At 39.7% G+C, this 15,663-nt stretch overlaps 1 protein-coding gene across 4 annotated transcripts in view; it reads left to right on the top strand.

The window, feature by feature from the left end:
• The window catches only part of CCDC88C (coiled-coil domain containing 88C), a 238,958-nt gene that overhangs the window by 125,831 nt on the left and 97,464 nt on the right, over positions 1-15,663 (top strand). For all 4 annotated transcript variants that reach the window (XR_011167950.1, XM_069085999.1, XM_069086000.1 and 1 more), the window contains exons 8-10: positions 987-1,171; positions 2,469-2,550; positions 3,357-3,515. Coding sequence is in view for 3 of the 4 variants with exons in the window: in XM_069085999.1 (XP_068942100.1) it covers positions 987-1,171; positions 2,469-2,550; positions 3,357-3,515 (426 nt within the window). In the remaining variant the exon portion in view is untranslated. The remainder of the gene's footprint in view (positions 1-986; positions 1,172-2,468; positions 2,551-3,356; positions 3,516-15,663) is intronic.

The raw sequence follows: 15,663 nt of genomic DNA, 5'->3' as shown, positions 1-15,663 counted from the left end.
TCCTTTCCTTTCCTTTCCTTTTTCTCTCTCTCTCTTCCTTCCTTCCTTCCTTCCTTCCGTCCGTCCTTCCTTCCTTCCATCCTTCCTTTCTCTCAGTCAGGGTTAAGTGACTTGCCCAGGGTCACACACAACTTGAAAGTGTCAAGTGTCTGAAGCCAGATTTGACCTCGGATCCTCTTGACTCTGGGATTGGTGCTCTATCCACTGTGATACCTAGCTGCCTTTCTTCTGCCTTTTCATGAGATGTGTTTTTTATTTTCTTTTTCTGATATTAATTCCTCTTTGGCCTCTTAAGACTCATCTAATTTAATATACCCTTTTCCTTTTCTCTGCTCCATATTTGGAACCATAGACTTTAAAAATGGAGGGCCTGAGGGGCGGCCAGGTAGCACAGCAAGTAAGAGCACTGGCTCCAGTGTTGAGAAGACCTGGAGATCGAATCCCGGGCTCAGACACTTAGCACCCACCCAGAAACACGTGGCTGTGTAACCTTGAGCAAGTTACTTAACCCTGATTGCTTAAAAAAAAAAAAAATGGAGGGCCTGAGAATATCTAGTCAATCTCTACAAGAACTGGTGAAAGTCAGGTATAATGTAATGGATTTGGAGTCGGAAAGACCTGAGTTCAAATTCCACTTCATATGCTGCCTCATACTCACAAGCTATTCGACCCTTAAGTGATTTAACCTCTCTGAGACGCCAATTCCTCACCTATAAAAATAGAGGCTGTGCTCATTGGCCTTTAAGGTACCTACAGGCTCTAAATCTGTGATACAATGATACATGAAATTATATGAAGGGAATAAAACATAAGTGGTTTGGAGGGAACCATCATTGTATGGCCATGGGCAAGTCACTTAACTCTGAACTTCAGTTTACCCATCTATAAAATGGCTTTGTGAGTCTTTATGGGTCCTTTCCAGCTCTAAACAGATGATCCCATGTTCATCCTTTCTTCCCTTCTCTCTTTTTCCCTCCTAACTGAAGTTAATAGTGGACCTTACCCAGGAAAGAGATTATCTGCAGTCTCAGCAGCCACCCAGCCCCTTGAAACTGTCCAGCACAGACTCCACCCCTAGCCCAACCAGTAGCCTCTCCAGTGAGGACAAGCAGCATCTGGCTGTAGAGCTCGCTGACACCAAGGCCAGACTACGGAGGATCCGGCAGGAATTGTAAGTCATCAGGAAACTTGTCCCCTCATCAAAGAGCCCAGAGTTGCATTTTAAATTTTCATTTAGTTATGTGATAGGTGAATTTCATTTGATACAGTTCTTACTATATTTACTGTGTAGCTTTTTAAAAAAAAATGTAATACTTCTTTTCCTCCAGATTGTATGTTAAAACAGTTTCTAACATTTGTTTTAAAAAATTTTGTTGAGTTCCAAATTCTCTCCCTTCCTCTCTTCCTTCCCCTGCCTCATTGAGACGGAAAGCAAACTGATATAGATTCTACATGTGCAGTCATGTGAAACTGTAGCTTTTCAACAATTCTAGAATTTTGCTTCCTCCTCCTCCTCCCAACCCTTGCAACAAATTAGGGGCTAAATTAAACATTACTTTGTTATACAAGGTGTCCCAGAAGTCTTAAGGGAAATTTTATTTTATTTTATTTGCTTTTTTTGGGGTATAACAGGGGAAGGCAGTACAGTTGGGGTTAAGTGACTTGCCCAAGGTCACACAGCTAGTACGTGTTAAGTACCTGAGGCCACATTTGAACTCAGGTCCTCCTGACTCCAGGACCAGTGCTCTATACACTGCACCACCTAACTGCCCCCAATCTTAGGGAAATTTTAAGCCTAAAACTTAAGACTGTCAGAAAACTTTTGGGACACCCTGTTTGACTAGCAGTTTTTTTGTTTTTGTTAAGATTCAAATTCAAAATGGCTTTATACCTTTTAGGACACTTTATATTTTCTCAATTGGAGACAAACTTAAATATTGTTATTCTGAAAGTGCCCCACCTCCCTTTGACTACTTTGTCTTTCCAACCATTGGTTGGTTTTTAAGGTGTTCTCTCTGTCTCTTCTCTCCCTTATCTTGAGGTTGTTGCAGACTATCCCACCCACTGGTATTCTCCAAAACTTCTCAATTTGGGGGCGGTGGGTGGGAGTGGGCTGGAGGAGATGGTGGTAGCAGCAGGAACTCAGGTCCCCGTGATAAGACCTTTGTCATAAGGTAATTTGTAGAAATGAGTTCTTTGGTACAGGTAGTACCTTGGCAGGGGATCTGTCATGCCTGGTGGATATGAGCTTAGGGAAGGGCCAGGAGAAATCAGAAGGAATTCATAAGGCAGACTCATTTCTGCAAACTCCATTTACATTTGTGGATTTTCCCAGAGGACTCAATTTCCTTTCTCCCTCCCACTCCCTCTCCGACCTGTACAGTCTTTGTGGAAACAGCAGAACCCTGTCTGATTGATCATTGATGTGGTTATCTCTTTGAGCTCTCACCTCTAATCCCTTTCTTCAGGGAGGAGAAATCAGAGCAGCTAGGCGATGCTCGGCATGAAATTGATCAGCTGGTGCTAGAACTGCAGAAAATCAAGCAGGAGGTAAGGAGGGATAGGCTTCCATCCGGCAAATATTTATTAAGCCCCTACTCCGTACAGCACTCCACGTTTCAGGAGTAAGAGTTAGAGGTGTGGGATTCTGAAGGTTAATAATAAAAGCCAGGAAGTTAAAGAGTTCTTCATTGGGAATTTTTTTGGGGGGAGGGGTTGTTTTTTTAAAGCAGAAGCACATTTATTTCCCATTATATTCTCTTAAGAGTTTTCTGAGGGGAACATAGAGAATTAAAAATTACAGAGATGGGGCGGCTATTGGCCATGGAGTCAGGAGGACCTGAGTTCAAATTCGGCCTCAGACACTTAACACACTTATTAGCTGTGTGACCTTGGGCAATTCACGTAACACCAATTGCCCTGCCTTCCCCCACTTCAAAAAGGAAAAAAAAAAGAATTACAGTGATAGCCATCTTCCATAGCAGTGCTCTCCAGCCAACCACATAGTTAAGGAGTGCTTCATTTTTTTAAAGCAAAAGTAGTATTTCCCATTATGGTTTCTTAAGAGTTTTCTGAGGGTAAAGCTATCTGAGCATATTGAGAACTCTAGTAGCAGTAGCCGTCTTCGGCAGCAATGCTCTGCATGTACCCACCTGCCATCCACTTGGTATACAGTTTTCTTCAGGCACCAGCATTTTCCTTTTCCCTACAACTCTTAGATACCCTTGGTTCCCCATGTTTTCCATTTTCAAGCAATAGATCCTTCTCTCCCTGGCTCCCCAATCCTCATTAACATTCCTTAATATCTGAAGATAACACAGTGCTCAGTTTTCTTCTTTCATTGTCCATCTATACAGAATATCCACCTTGGGGCTGATGCCCGGTCTGCACGAGCCTACCGGGATGAACTGGATTCTTTGAGAGAGCGGGCCAACCGAGTGGAGAGACTTGAAATGGAATTGGTCAGGTGTAAAGAAAAGCTGCATGACGTAGATTTCTATAAAGCTCGTATGGAGGTGAGGCTGATTACTGAGAAGCAGTTGTCTTGGGGAATTTCTTTTTCTGGGGGCCAGGGATGTGACCCCTGAAGGGTCATCAGAAACCTATTTAGGCGGATCTGTCTCTTAAAGGAGAGCATCAGGGAAGGATTCATATAGGTTCTGTCCCTCTGCTATTGAGCTAGTACGCACTTCCCCAAAGCATCCTGCTTATTTTCCCATTCAGCAGGGCACTGGACTGGAGGTCAAGAGAACCTAGGTTCAAATCCTTATTTGAACATTTAATAATTATTTATCTCAAGACAGATGATTTAACTTCTCTTTGCTTCAGTTTCCTCATGTGCAAAGTAAGCTTGGTTGGAATTGATGGCCTCCCTTCTAGCTATAAATCTTTGATCCTTCTCTCCACCTGAGTCTACAATGGCAATTTGTGGGGGTAGGGGACCTTGGTGCTACAGTCTGATGTTAGTGGTGGATAACATTGCTGAAAGGGAATTGCTTCGATTTCTTCTTATCCTCACCTGAAGTTTTAATGAGCATCCTTTCATTCCAATTCAGTAAACACTTAAGGAAGCCCTATTACATATTGCAACGTGTTACCTCCTAGGGAGATAATGATGAGACATGATCTTTGCCTGCTGGAGTTTATATTTTAGTAGACAAGAAAAGACACAGTTGACTAAAGTAAGATAACTCTGGAGAGGACATGAGAATTCAGAATAGAGGGAGAGGTCCCTTGTAGCAGGGGAAAGGGATCATGACAAATTTAATTTTTTTTTTCAAAGTGGCATTGTAACTGGGCCTTAAGGGACTTATGAAGGATTTCACCTTACCCATTACTTTGCAATGACTGTCTTGACTTAAATAAGTAGATGTTATTTCTGAGAAGCATGCTGTTTTTATCATAGTAATCTGGGAACTAACAACAAGAATAATGATAGAATGGAGAAGAACAACAGACTGAATAGAAGAAGTCAGAAAAGCTGAGGTTCTACATTTTCTTAGTTTCATTACTTTGGGCAAGTCAGTTACTCCTGTCTGGATCTTAATTTCCTTTATAAAATGAAGGATATGGGATTCCTGTGGAGACTCTTTTTTCCCTCTTCTCCTGGAATGAGAAAGATTGGTGGTGACCTAGAAACACCATAGAGAGTTTTTTTCTTTTTCCTTGAAGGTAGATGGAAAACTCAGAAAATGTGAATTAAATTAAATTGGGGTAAGAAGTATATTTAACGTAAGAGTTTGACTAGCATGGGTCTTGTTCTTTGGCTTTCCAAGAAATAATGCAGTGATCTCTTGATTTATTTTACTCATGAAATCTTTTTAGTTAACTGGATACAGATCTAGGAAACAATTCTTATTTTCTTCTTGTTGGAATGCTGAGGCCTGCTGTGATGATGTCGGGTCTATTAACAAGATAAGACCTTTTGGTTAGGTTAGGTGTCCTTAGCAGAGAATGAATCTGATACCTTCCCTTTCTGCAGTCAAGCCCCAGGATTCTTCAGGAGGAGAATGTGGAAGATACATTGTTTGTTTCCCCTGTCTTCCTCTTTCTATTTAAAAAAAATATTTAATTAAAAAATTTTTCTCAGTTACATGTAAAAACAATTTTAACATTTTTTCCAATTTTGAGTTCCAAATTCTCTCCCTCTCTCCTCCTCATTGAGAAGCAATTTGACATAGATTATACCTTATAGAAAACATAGACAAAAAAGACCCAAGAAAAATAAAGGAAAGAAAAAGTATCTTTGGTCTGCATTCAGGCTTCACCAGTTCTTTCTCTGGAGATGGACAGCATCTTTCATCATAAGTCCTGAAGATCTCTTGTTGCATAGGTCAATAAAGGAGAATGTCTCTTCACAGTGGAATGCTAGTGATACTTTAACTCACCCTAACCCCCCCCAAGAGAGAGCCATTAATTTATACTGTACAATAACAAGCAGCTAAAGTGTGATTTCTTTGTGAACCTAGGGTAAAGAAGGGCTACCATCTGCCGTGTTTGTTTTGGAAGTCATCTGCTGGCCTTGGTGATGGTTAATATCTGTATGAATTCCTGTATTGGTCAAAGAAAGTTTTTTTTAAATTGTTCATTAGAATTAGTGATCCTACCTCCCACGGATCCAGGGCAATCCTTTAGTGGTCTGCATGCATTGTACCAGCTACACTACCAGCTGAGACAATTTGACAGAGTAAGAACAGTCCAGTAGTACACATACCAGAATAAGACTCAAATGTTCCAGGCTTCTAACCATCATTACTTCAGTTTTTGGATCCGTGCACATGGCACCTACCCAATTAAGGATCCAATTTCTATTTTCTCTCCTAGATTTCAATTCCCTTATTTGGACTAGACTTAAAATAAACAATATTTATGTAGCATTTTAAACTTTACAAAACACTTTCTTCACAGCAATCTTGGTTGTAGATAATTTTTTTATTGCTTTTTTACAGATGAATCAGCTTAGACTCAGGTAGGTTAAGAGACTAGTCCAAGGGGATAAAGCTGGTGACAAAAATCAAGACTCCAACTCTTGTATTCTGATCTAAAATCCAGTGCTTTCTGCTCTGTACAATGTAGTAAAATGCATGGTGACTTTTGGGGAGAAAATACCACCATCCCCAAATATCTCCCTCATGCCCTACTAATAATGGTTTCTGAAATCCTATCATTAGAGCTTTATTACTTTGAGTTATAACATGGTTACAGTTTAAAATGCAAATGTCCCTGGGGAGATAATGAGGTTGAGTTTTAATAAACAGCTTAGCATGAATTAATTTATCAGATTCCCTTAGGGCAATAGAAATGAGAGGAATTAGATGGAAAGCTCTCAGAAATGAGATTCTGAATCCCTAAGAAATTGTTCCAAAGAGAAATAAGTTGAGCCTCTTAAAGAGACTGATATGGATATACAAAGAACTCACTGGGGATAGGGATAGGGCCTAGATCTGTATTTTCATCAGTATTGAAGACTTTCAGGGAAGGAAATTTCATTCACCAATGCCTCCTTTCTTTTCTGAAGTGATTTTTCTGGGCTTACACAGCCAGTACATGTCAGCATGCAAAATGTGAATCCGGGTCTTCCTACCTTTGAAGCTGTCTCTCTGTCTCCATTTTGCCACACTGCTTCATTGACAGATTTTTTAAAAAAGACAAGTATAAAAGATGGAACCAAGAATAAGTTATTGAGAATTAATTTAAATAGAAAAGAGCAGAATGGTCACGGAGGGATTGTCAGGCATCCTAAATCTCAGAATGACTTGAATTTGGCAAAAGATGCTGAGGCCAGCAAAAAGCTTATTTCTTTTTTATGATTTTAAAATCTGTATTGGAGATAAGAGGTGAATCAAAGAAGGGATTATAGACCACTGTCACTGCTTCAATAGAATGGGATGTTAGGATACACACCCTGTGAGAAGGCTGAAAACTTCAATTTAATATCCTTCTGTTTTCCCTTCCAAGGATAAGATCTTTAGATCAGAAAAATAAGGGGGAAAAGTTAGCAGGAAATGGAAACCCAAAATAAATTAGGGAGATGGTCAGACAGTATTCAGTTTTCTTCCATGAGTTCAAGTCAACAGGCCTAGATCATTAACATCCTCCGGTACTGAAATTGCAGGCAGCTGGCATTGCTGGGCGATCTTTGAAAGATCTTGGGAAATGGGAAAGATGTCATAAAGGCTAATGTAATAGAGTTATTACTCTACGAATTTGGGGGGAGGGAAAAGGGGAGGAGGAGAAAGTAGAGTCTATAAACGGTAAACCAGGGAGTCTGACTTTGGAATTTTGCCAACAATAAATAGAACACACCAAAGTCATGGTTTGTGGGTACTTGGAAAGGGAAGCAGTGACTTCTGAAAGACAGCATGAGTTTGTCAAAAACCGGTCATCCTAGACTTAAATGCGTTTTCTGTTTTTGGCAGGATAGTCAGTCTGGTTTGAATACTGAATGTAGTAGTCATATAGCATACTTAGATTTCAACAGAGCACTTGAAAAAGACTAAGGCCAAATCTGTGCATAATATGGAATAGTTGGTCTAGATCGGGATTCTTAACCTGGGGTCAGAGAACTTTAAAAAAATAGTTGGGGGCAGCTATGTGGCGCAGTGAATAATAGAGCTGGGGTGAGGAGGACCTGAGTTCAAATCCAGCTTCAGACACTTGACACACTAGATGTGTTACCTTGGGCAAGTTACTTAACGCCAATTGCCTTGCCTTTCCCCCTTCCAAAAAAAAATGTTGGGATAACTGTGTGTTTTAATATAATTGATTTCCTTTGTAATCCTATGTACTTTATGCATTTAAAAAAAAATTGTCAGAAAGGGTCCATAGGCTTTACCAGACTGCTGAAGGAGACTTTGGAACGAATACTATGGCAAATCTGGACAGCATATTTGAAAAGCAGAGATATCACCTTGGGGATAAAGGTCTGTATAGTTAAAGCTATGGTTTTTCCAGTAGCAATGTATGGCTGAGAGTTGGATTGTAAGGAAAACTGAGTGCTGCAAAATTGATTCTTTCAAATTCTGGTGCTGGAAAAGACTTTTGAAAGTCCACTCAGACAGCAAGGAGTTAAATCAGTCAGTACTTTAAGAGATTAACTCAGGCCATCCACAGGAAAGTCAAATACTGAAGCTGAAACAAATATTTTGGCCATATAATGAGACTACAGGATTCATTGGAAAAAACACTAATGTTGGGAAAGATTGAAGGCAAAAGGAGAAGACAACAGCAGAAGATAAGATGGGTAGACAGTGTCATGGAAACAGTGAATGTGATCTTGGACAGACTTTGAGACGTAGTGGAGGATAGAAGGGCCAGGTGTGCTGTGGTCCATGGTATCAGGAAGGGTCAGACATGACTGAACAAAAACAAAGGTGTTCATGAAACAAAAATGATTAAGGCCCCTGGGGCTAGATGATAATACAGTTATGGGGATTTGGAACAGCATGAATGACCATACACAAACAGTCATCACTGACTTCCATATTTTTTCAAGTTATTATCTGCCTTATTAATCACTACTCAAAAGAAGTAATCTTGAATTTAACTAGCTTAATACAATATTTTAAGGTTTACAAAATACTTTCCCCTAACAGCCATGTGAAATATTGTAAATGTTATCCTTGTTTTATAGATAAGGAGATTGAAGTTTAGACATTATTTTATTTGACTGACCTTGGCTCTGAGTTGATCGATATTTTTTACTTGGCCTAGAGGGATTCTTAATTTTTTTTTGTGTCACAAAACCTTTTAGCTTTCTGGTGAAAACTATAGATCCCTTCTTAGAATAATGCTTTTAAATTCATAAAATGGATCAGATCACAAGGGAAGCTAACTGTATTGAAATACTCCCTCCCTCCCCCCCCCAAAAAAAACTTTCTAAATCAAATTCATGGATCCAAAGTTAAAAACTCCTGGTGTGATTCCAAAAAATCTCAGGGATACCAAAGGATATGATGAACCAAATAAAAAAAGATAAAACTTTAATAAGAGTAAATGTGCAGATCTACACTTGGGGTCAAAAAACCATTTCCACTAATACATGATGTTACATGTGTGACCAGACAACAAATCTTTTGGTGGAAAAAAAATCTGATTTTATTGTAGTAAAAAGTTCAATATGAGTTCTTAGTGTAAGGTAGTAGCCTGAAAAAAAAAAAAGCGAATGCTGTCTGACATTGAATTTAGAGAGTCAGAGTGCCCAGAAAACAGGACGTATAGTTCTGATATTGTATACCTTGGTCAGACCATACCTGATATATACTTTGTTTGACTCTTAGCACTGTTTTTTGTTTGTTTGTTTGTTTTTTGTTTTTGCTTTTTGGAGGGCAATTGGGGTTAAGTTTGCCCAAGGTCACACGGCTAGATTTTGTGTTAAGTGTCTGAGGCTGGATTTGGACTCAGGTCCTCCTGACTCCAGGGCCGGTGCTCTATTCACTGCACCACCTACCTGCCCTGTAGCACTATGTTTTAAAAATAAATGTTCTTTTTTTTTTTAATGCTACCTACCTTTGCCAATGTATAACTTCCCACATCCTTTCACAGAAAACCATACCTTATAATAAAGAACAAAAAAGAAGAGAGGAAAGTTCAGCAAACTAAGCAACCTGTAAAAAAGTCTAAATATGTGCAATATTCCAGTTTACTACTTCTGCAAAGAAGGAAGCGAGTACCATTTTAAAAAAAGATGGCGGGGTGGTCAGGTGGCACAGCAAGTAAGAGCACCAGCCCCATTGTCAGGATGACCTGGGGATTGAATCCCGGGCTCAGACACTTAGCACCCACCCAGAAACACCTGGCCGTGTAACCTTGAGCAAGTTACTTAGCCCCAGTTGCTTTAAAAAAAAAGTGGCTATCTTTTGTTTATCTATCACCTACACTTCCTCTACTCTGTATTCCTCCCCTTCAGCCAACTCACAAAACATTTTTTTTTTAAGGAAGAGAAAATAACATCCAGGGGCAACTAGATCAGGATAAAGCAACTGGACTTGGAATCAGGAGATCCTGAGTGCAAGTCGCTTAACTCCAGTTGCCTCAGCCAAAAAAAAAAAGAAAAAGGAAAAAAAGAAAATAACATCCAAATCTATCAGTTCATTGAAAAAAATTTTATCATATATTGGGCACCATGTTTTAAGAAAGACTTGCTGGAGCAAGTTTAGAAAGCAACGAGTATAGTGACAAGACTAGAGGATTATCAAAGGAGCCGGGGAGAGTTTATGTTAGGGAAGAGCAGATTTAACCTGAGAGCTGTTTTAAAATATTAGAAGGGCCATCATGTGGAAGAGAGATTAGACTTTTTCTGCTTGGCTTCAGAGGGTAGAACTAGAAACAATGGGCGGAAATAGAAGAGGAACAGATTTAGGCCTGATATAAGATAAGACTTCTTCCCAGCCCGAAGGCAGTGGGCTGCTTCAGGAGTCAGTGGGTCCCCGCTCATTGGAGGGCTTCAAACGAATGCTTGGTGGCACCTCATTTGGAAGATTGTAGTGGGACTCTTAAGGGACAGTTGGGATTAGATTCTTCCTTTGTTCCCCTCCAGCTCTAAGATTTTGTGGTCTTCTTCTCCCAGAGGAATAGGGGGAGATTTTTGGAAATGAACCCCTCAGAGAAGATAGGAGGAATAGTCAGAGAAGCGGGGAGTATTCCAAACAGACCTGGAGTGTGTCATGAATTGGACAAGACTGGAAAACATTGTCCCATCCAAAGAGGGGGAGACTGGCTATAGTAGAATGAGAAGTCATGCCACCCTGATGTGTGTGGCTTTGAGTCTGACAACACAGAGGTGCTGGTCTCAGCAGCCTGCTCCAGAAGGATTCCTGGCCAGGGTGGCTGGACATTCTGCATATAGGGAGGTCAGGGCTTATTGTCAGCTCACAGGGAGTGACCAAAGGGTGTTGGTCCAGTAGGACACATTTTCTGAAAGTGACAATCAGTTATTTTTTTTTTTTAAAGCAATCGGGGTTAAGTCACTTGCTAAGCAGTTTATTTTTAAAAGAGTCATTCTCATCATTACCACCCCACCCACCCCAGAGGGTGATGGTAGAGAGGGGCTATGAAAAAGTCATATGGCAATAATATTAAACATATGACCCGAGGACACTCCTTGAAACAGCCAAAGGCAGCAGAAGTAGTCTTATCAGAATATAATTCCTTGTCATGTCAGATGTAAATGGCTGCTATTAGAAATTTTGTCCCACTGGGTGAAATCGTGTCTAGTAGCCTTCTCTGGGGAATGTAATATATAACTTGAAATGTAGACTGCTGCACAGACCTGGGTGACACATTTAAATAGCCGCCCCCAGCAAGGACATACCAGCCGTAGGATTGTTCCTTCAGGAAATACCAATGGGATTTAGATGAAATCCTGGCATGTGTTCTAAGGGATGGAAAAACAACATTGCCTTTTTTTTTTTTAAAACCCCAACTATACACAGTTGGCTATATTAATTGGGTAAAAATTGAATTATCATTTCCCCTTTCTGTTTATGCATGTACATGCGCACATAACACAAATGGCATTTCTGAATACAAACACACATCATAAGCTGTTTCTGCTGGTGGGAATGATTAAGGACATTGATTATTTAAAACCATTGCATTTGGATTTGGACTGCTTCGGGGATAGTGAAATTTTAGTGTCCTAATTACGTTTTACATTGACTAATGAGATCTGCTTTGAAAGGGGCATTGTGCTAGAAGGCAGAAGCTTCTCATCCCCTTTGACACTTAGTAGCTGTATGATCCTTTCCAGGCCTTTACTGTCTTATCTATAAAATGGGAGAGATGATACCTGTGGGAAAGGAGGGGGGCTAGCTGTATATTAGATGCTTTTCTGAAAGCCTAATTTCAATATGTCTCCTAAATCTGAAAATGACTGGACCAATGATTTCATCATTCTAGAGAAATCCCTGGTGTGGAAACTCCCTTCTTTGTAGCTGATGTTTATTTGTGCTTTAATGCTAGCTTCACATGTTAACTCATTTGATCCTCACAACCACCAACCAATCATTAAACATTTATTAAGTGCTTGTTATGTGCCAGACATTTATTAAGCGATGCTAGGAATACAAAAAGAGGCAAAAAACAATCCATGCCCTTGAGAAGCCCAAAGTCAAATGGGGGAGACAGCCTGCAAACCAATATATACAAAGTAGATAGGAAATAGCACAGGGAATTCATGCACTAGGACGACCTTGTAAGGAAGGTGGTGGTGTTCTCATTTTACAGATGAGGAAACTGAGTCAAATTTGATGACTTCCTTAGAGTCACAATCTAGTAAGTGTCTGAGATAGAATTTGAACTCAGAACCTCTAACTCCAGGTCCAGCACTTTACTGTGTCACCTAAATAGCAATTGCCTCTATCAGTGTAGGCAAGTGCCTTTCTTTTCTACAATTTGATCTTTTTTTAAAAAAAGTTTTATTTTTAATTTTTTTTGCATTCATTTTTTAAAATGTTGAATTCCAAAATTCTCTCCCTTCCTCCGTCCCCCTTCCCCCGACTCAGTGAGGAGGTACACAGTATGATTAGACAGATAAAGTCATGCAAAACACGTATCCCTGTTATCCACGTCTGCACCTCAGTCTTGCTGCCTAGAAGTCAGTGATTTTGCTAGGGTCATGCAGGCAGCATTTGTCAGAAGAGCACTTGAATCTATATCTTCCTGGCAGCAAGGAGGGAACTTGACTCCAAGTCAGGCTGACATAGGTTCAAATCCAACTTCAGACACTTAATGTCTGTTCAGCCTTAGACAAGTCAGGTAACTCCTCTGAATTTAAGTTTCCCAATTTGTGAAATGAAGGGGTCAGACTAGATGACCTCTACAGTATCTTCCTGCTCCAAATCCATGGATGTCCATGGTAGTTTTAAAACTGATTTATATTCCCGGAACATAGACTAACTCATTTAATTCATGTGCAACCTAGATGGGTGTTGGGTACATTGGCAAGCCATCCTGAGATTTTAAAAAATTGGTCTTTGATAATCCACAGAGTGAGTATGGAGTAATTAGAAGTGGACTATGAGTGTATGTCACACCACATATGTATACACATACACACTCATATATGCAACAGATATAATAAGGTATATAAAGTGCTTTGCTAGTCATGATGAGTATGAGTGTCCAGCATTGTTATTTAATTCTTCCATGTCCTTTGGGCAGGGATGTGTTAGAATCAACTTCTATCAATTCTCAAGAGCCATTTGTTAAATTTTCTGTTTGAGTATTTACTCCTTGGAAATTGGCAAACTCTACAATCAAAGCTTGATTTATTGTTTTGTTGATTGTCTAGACTTAAAAAATGATAGAGAATATGTTAATGTAGATTAAACTTAAAAGTATGTAATGAGTACTTTTTTGTAGAGAGCTGGTTGTTAAACACCAACACGCCTCCACTTGGAACAGATTTTTTATTTTTTTATTTTTAAGCAATCGGGGTTAAGTAACTTGCTCAAGGTTACATGGCCAGTTATTTCTGGGTGTGGTGCTGAGTGTCTCAGCCCGGGACTCGATCTCCAGGTTGTCCCAACACTGGAGCCGGTGCTCTTACTCGCTGAGCCACCTGGCCACCCCTAAGCAATTGGGATTAAGTAACTTGCTCAAGGTTACACGGCCAGGTGTTTCTGGGTGGGTGCTAAGTGTCCGAGCCCAGGATTCGATCTCCAGGTCTTCTCAACACTGGAGCCGGTGCTCTTACTTGCTCTGCTACCTGGCCGCCCCCTTGGAACAGATTTTTTAAAAATATTTTAATATATGAAAACATAACATGATTTCAGTAACATGACTCCTTATCACATTGATATAAATCTTAATGCTGTCACACTTCAAGGGATAGTTTATGTGAGTGGGGACCCAAATAAAAAATTTTCATCTCATTAATAGCCAACCTTGTGGTGATGATCCTGTCTCAACTAAGACACGAATAACCAAGACACAAGATGATTTGGTTGTGTATTAGAATCGTAGTCACAAAGAACTGTATGAGAGTCAGGGGAAAGTTTGTTAATGGCAAGAAAATTAGAAAACCCTTCGTGGAGCAGGCAGCATTTGAATTGGGATTTAATGATTGGGAAAAGGAGAAAGACAAGCCATGCTTAGAGATGGAGAAAGCCCTTGAGTGTTTCAGGAAGAGAATGTTTCAGCATTCTGGCTTAGATGCAGTACTTGGTTCATGGAGGAAAGCGGTAAGTTATGCCTAGATATGTAAGAGGGCACCAGGTTACAGAGGATGTTAATTGCTCACCTGTTAAGTTGACACCCTCTAAATTATTTTTGAATTCTATTTTATAATGCAGAAAGACTGGGGGGGGAACAATTGGGACATATACTGGATTCCAGTAATATAGAATATTTATTAGATGGAAAGATGTGGACTAGATAATATAAATTAGATGCACATCAGAATGGGGAGAGGAGGGGGCAGACGAAAAGCAGAATCATTAAAGGTTCAGGGTTAGCTTGGCAAGAGGTCTGCACCCCCCCATCTGTGCTTGGCCCTGTGTTTTAAACATTTTTATCAGTAACTTGGGTAAAGGCATAATATGCAATTTATGGAAGACATCAAACTGGGAGGAATAGTTAATACACTGGATATCAGAATCTAAAATGATCTTGACAGGCTGGAACATAGGGCTGAATTAAATGGAATATGATAAGGATTGATGTAAAGTCTTATGCTTGAGATGATAATAATACTAATAATGATAGCTATTGTGTATATATAGCATTAAGGTTTTCATGGAGCTGTACTTAGATTATCTCAGTTGATCTCATAAAAATCCCCAGGAGCTAGGTGCTAATTATTATCAACCCCATTTTACAGATGAAGACACTGAGGTGTAGAGAGGTCTGTTTGTTTTGTTTTATGTTATTTTCTGGCGTTCATGTCAGTTGTTGTACATGTCATGAAAAGGGGTCCAATTATTGTCCATTTATTTGGATGTATTTATCATTTGGATGTAGTTAACAAGAGAAATCCCTTCTAATCCGTGCCTGTGGAAGTAATCTGATTAAAATTACGGAGTAGGGAATTTTTTATTGTTCCTGTTGGGAATGAGAGCTGTGTTTACTTTGGGGGAAGAGCTTGGTGATCATATGTTTTTGAATTTTTGGTCAAGGATAGTAAATGCTTGTGGATTTGACTCAACAGCTTTTTGTAGATCCTAGTTAAGTTTACACATTTTTTAAAAATACATGCACTATCTTTGGATTCAGTAAGTGGAAGAGATTAATTTTACAGGGTCATCTGTGTTTGAACCTGATCTTTTGTTTCCCTTTGAAAACATACTTATTTGTCTCTGTTCTGCCGGGGAGGGAGTGCACTTGTAGATGAAAGGGTTTCAGGGAAAGGATGAGCAAAAACAAAAATTCCTTTAAAAGATTACCTTCTTTCCAGTTTCCTTATTACTAGCTTATCGATGATTTCTTATAACCCCCAAACGTTGAGAAAGCCAACACAATCTTCTTGGTTCACTGTTGCTGTTGACATCTTTTCCTGGCAGTTGTGTGAGGTATAATATTTGTGAGGTACACTATTTGTCTACTTAAGTTCAGCATCCACCCAGCATTTACTAAGCATCAGCTGTAGTCATCCAGAATTTAAAGGAGAGATAGTTCCTGCCCTCATGGAGCTTACAGTCTATAGATGAGATGTGATACCTCCAA

Source organism: Petaurus breviceps, unplaced genomic scaffold (assembly GCF_028583685.1).
Source record: "Petaurus breviceps papuanus isolate PSGF00001 unplaced genomic scaffold, PetGlider_PUasm1.0 177, whole genome shotgun sequence".
NCBI lineage: Eukaryota > Metazoa > Chordata > Mammalia > Diprotodontia > Petauridae > Petaurus > Petaurus breviceps.
The sequence above is the reverse complement of the archived record's forward strand: the minus strand, read 5'-3'. Positions and strand labels throughout refer to the sequence as shown.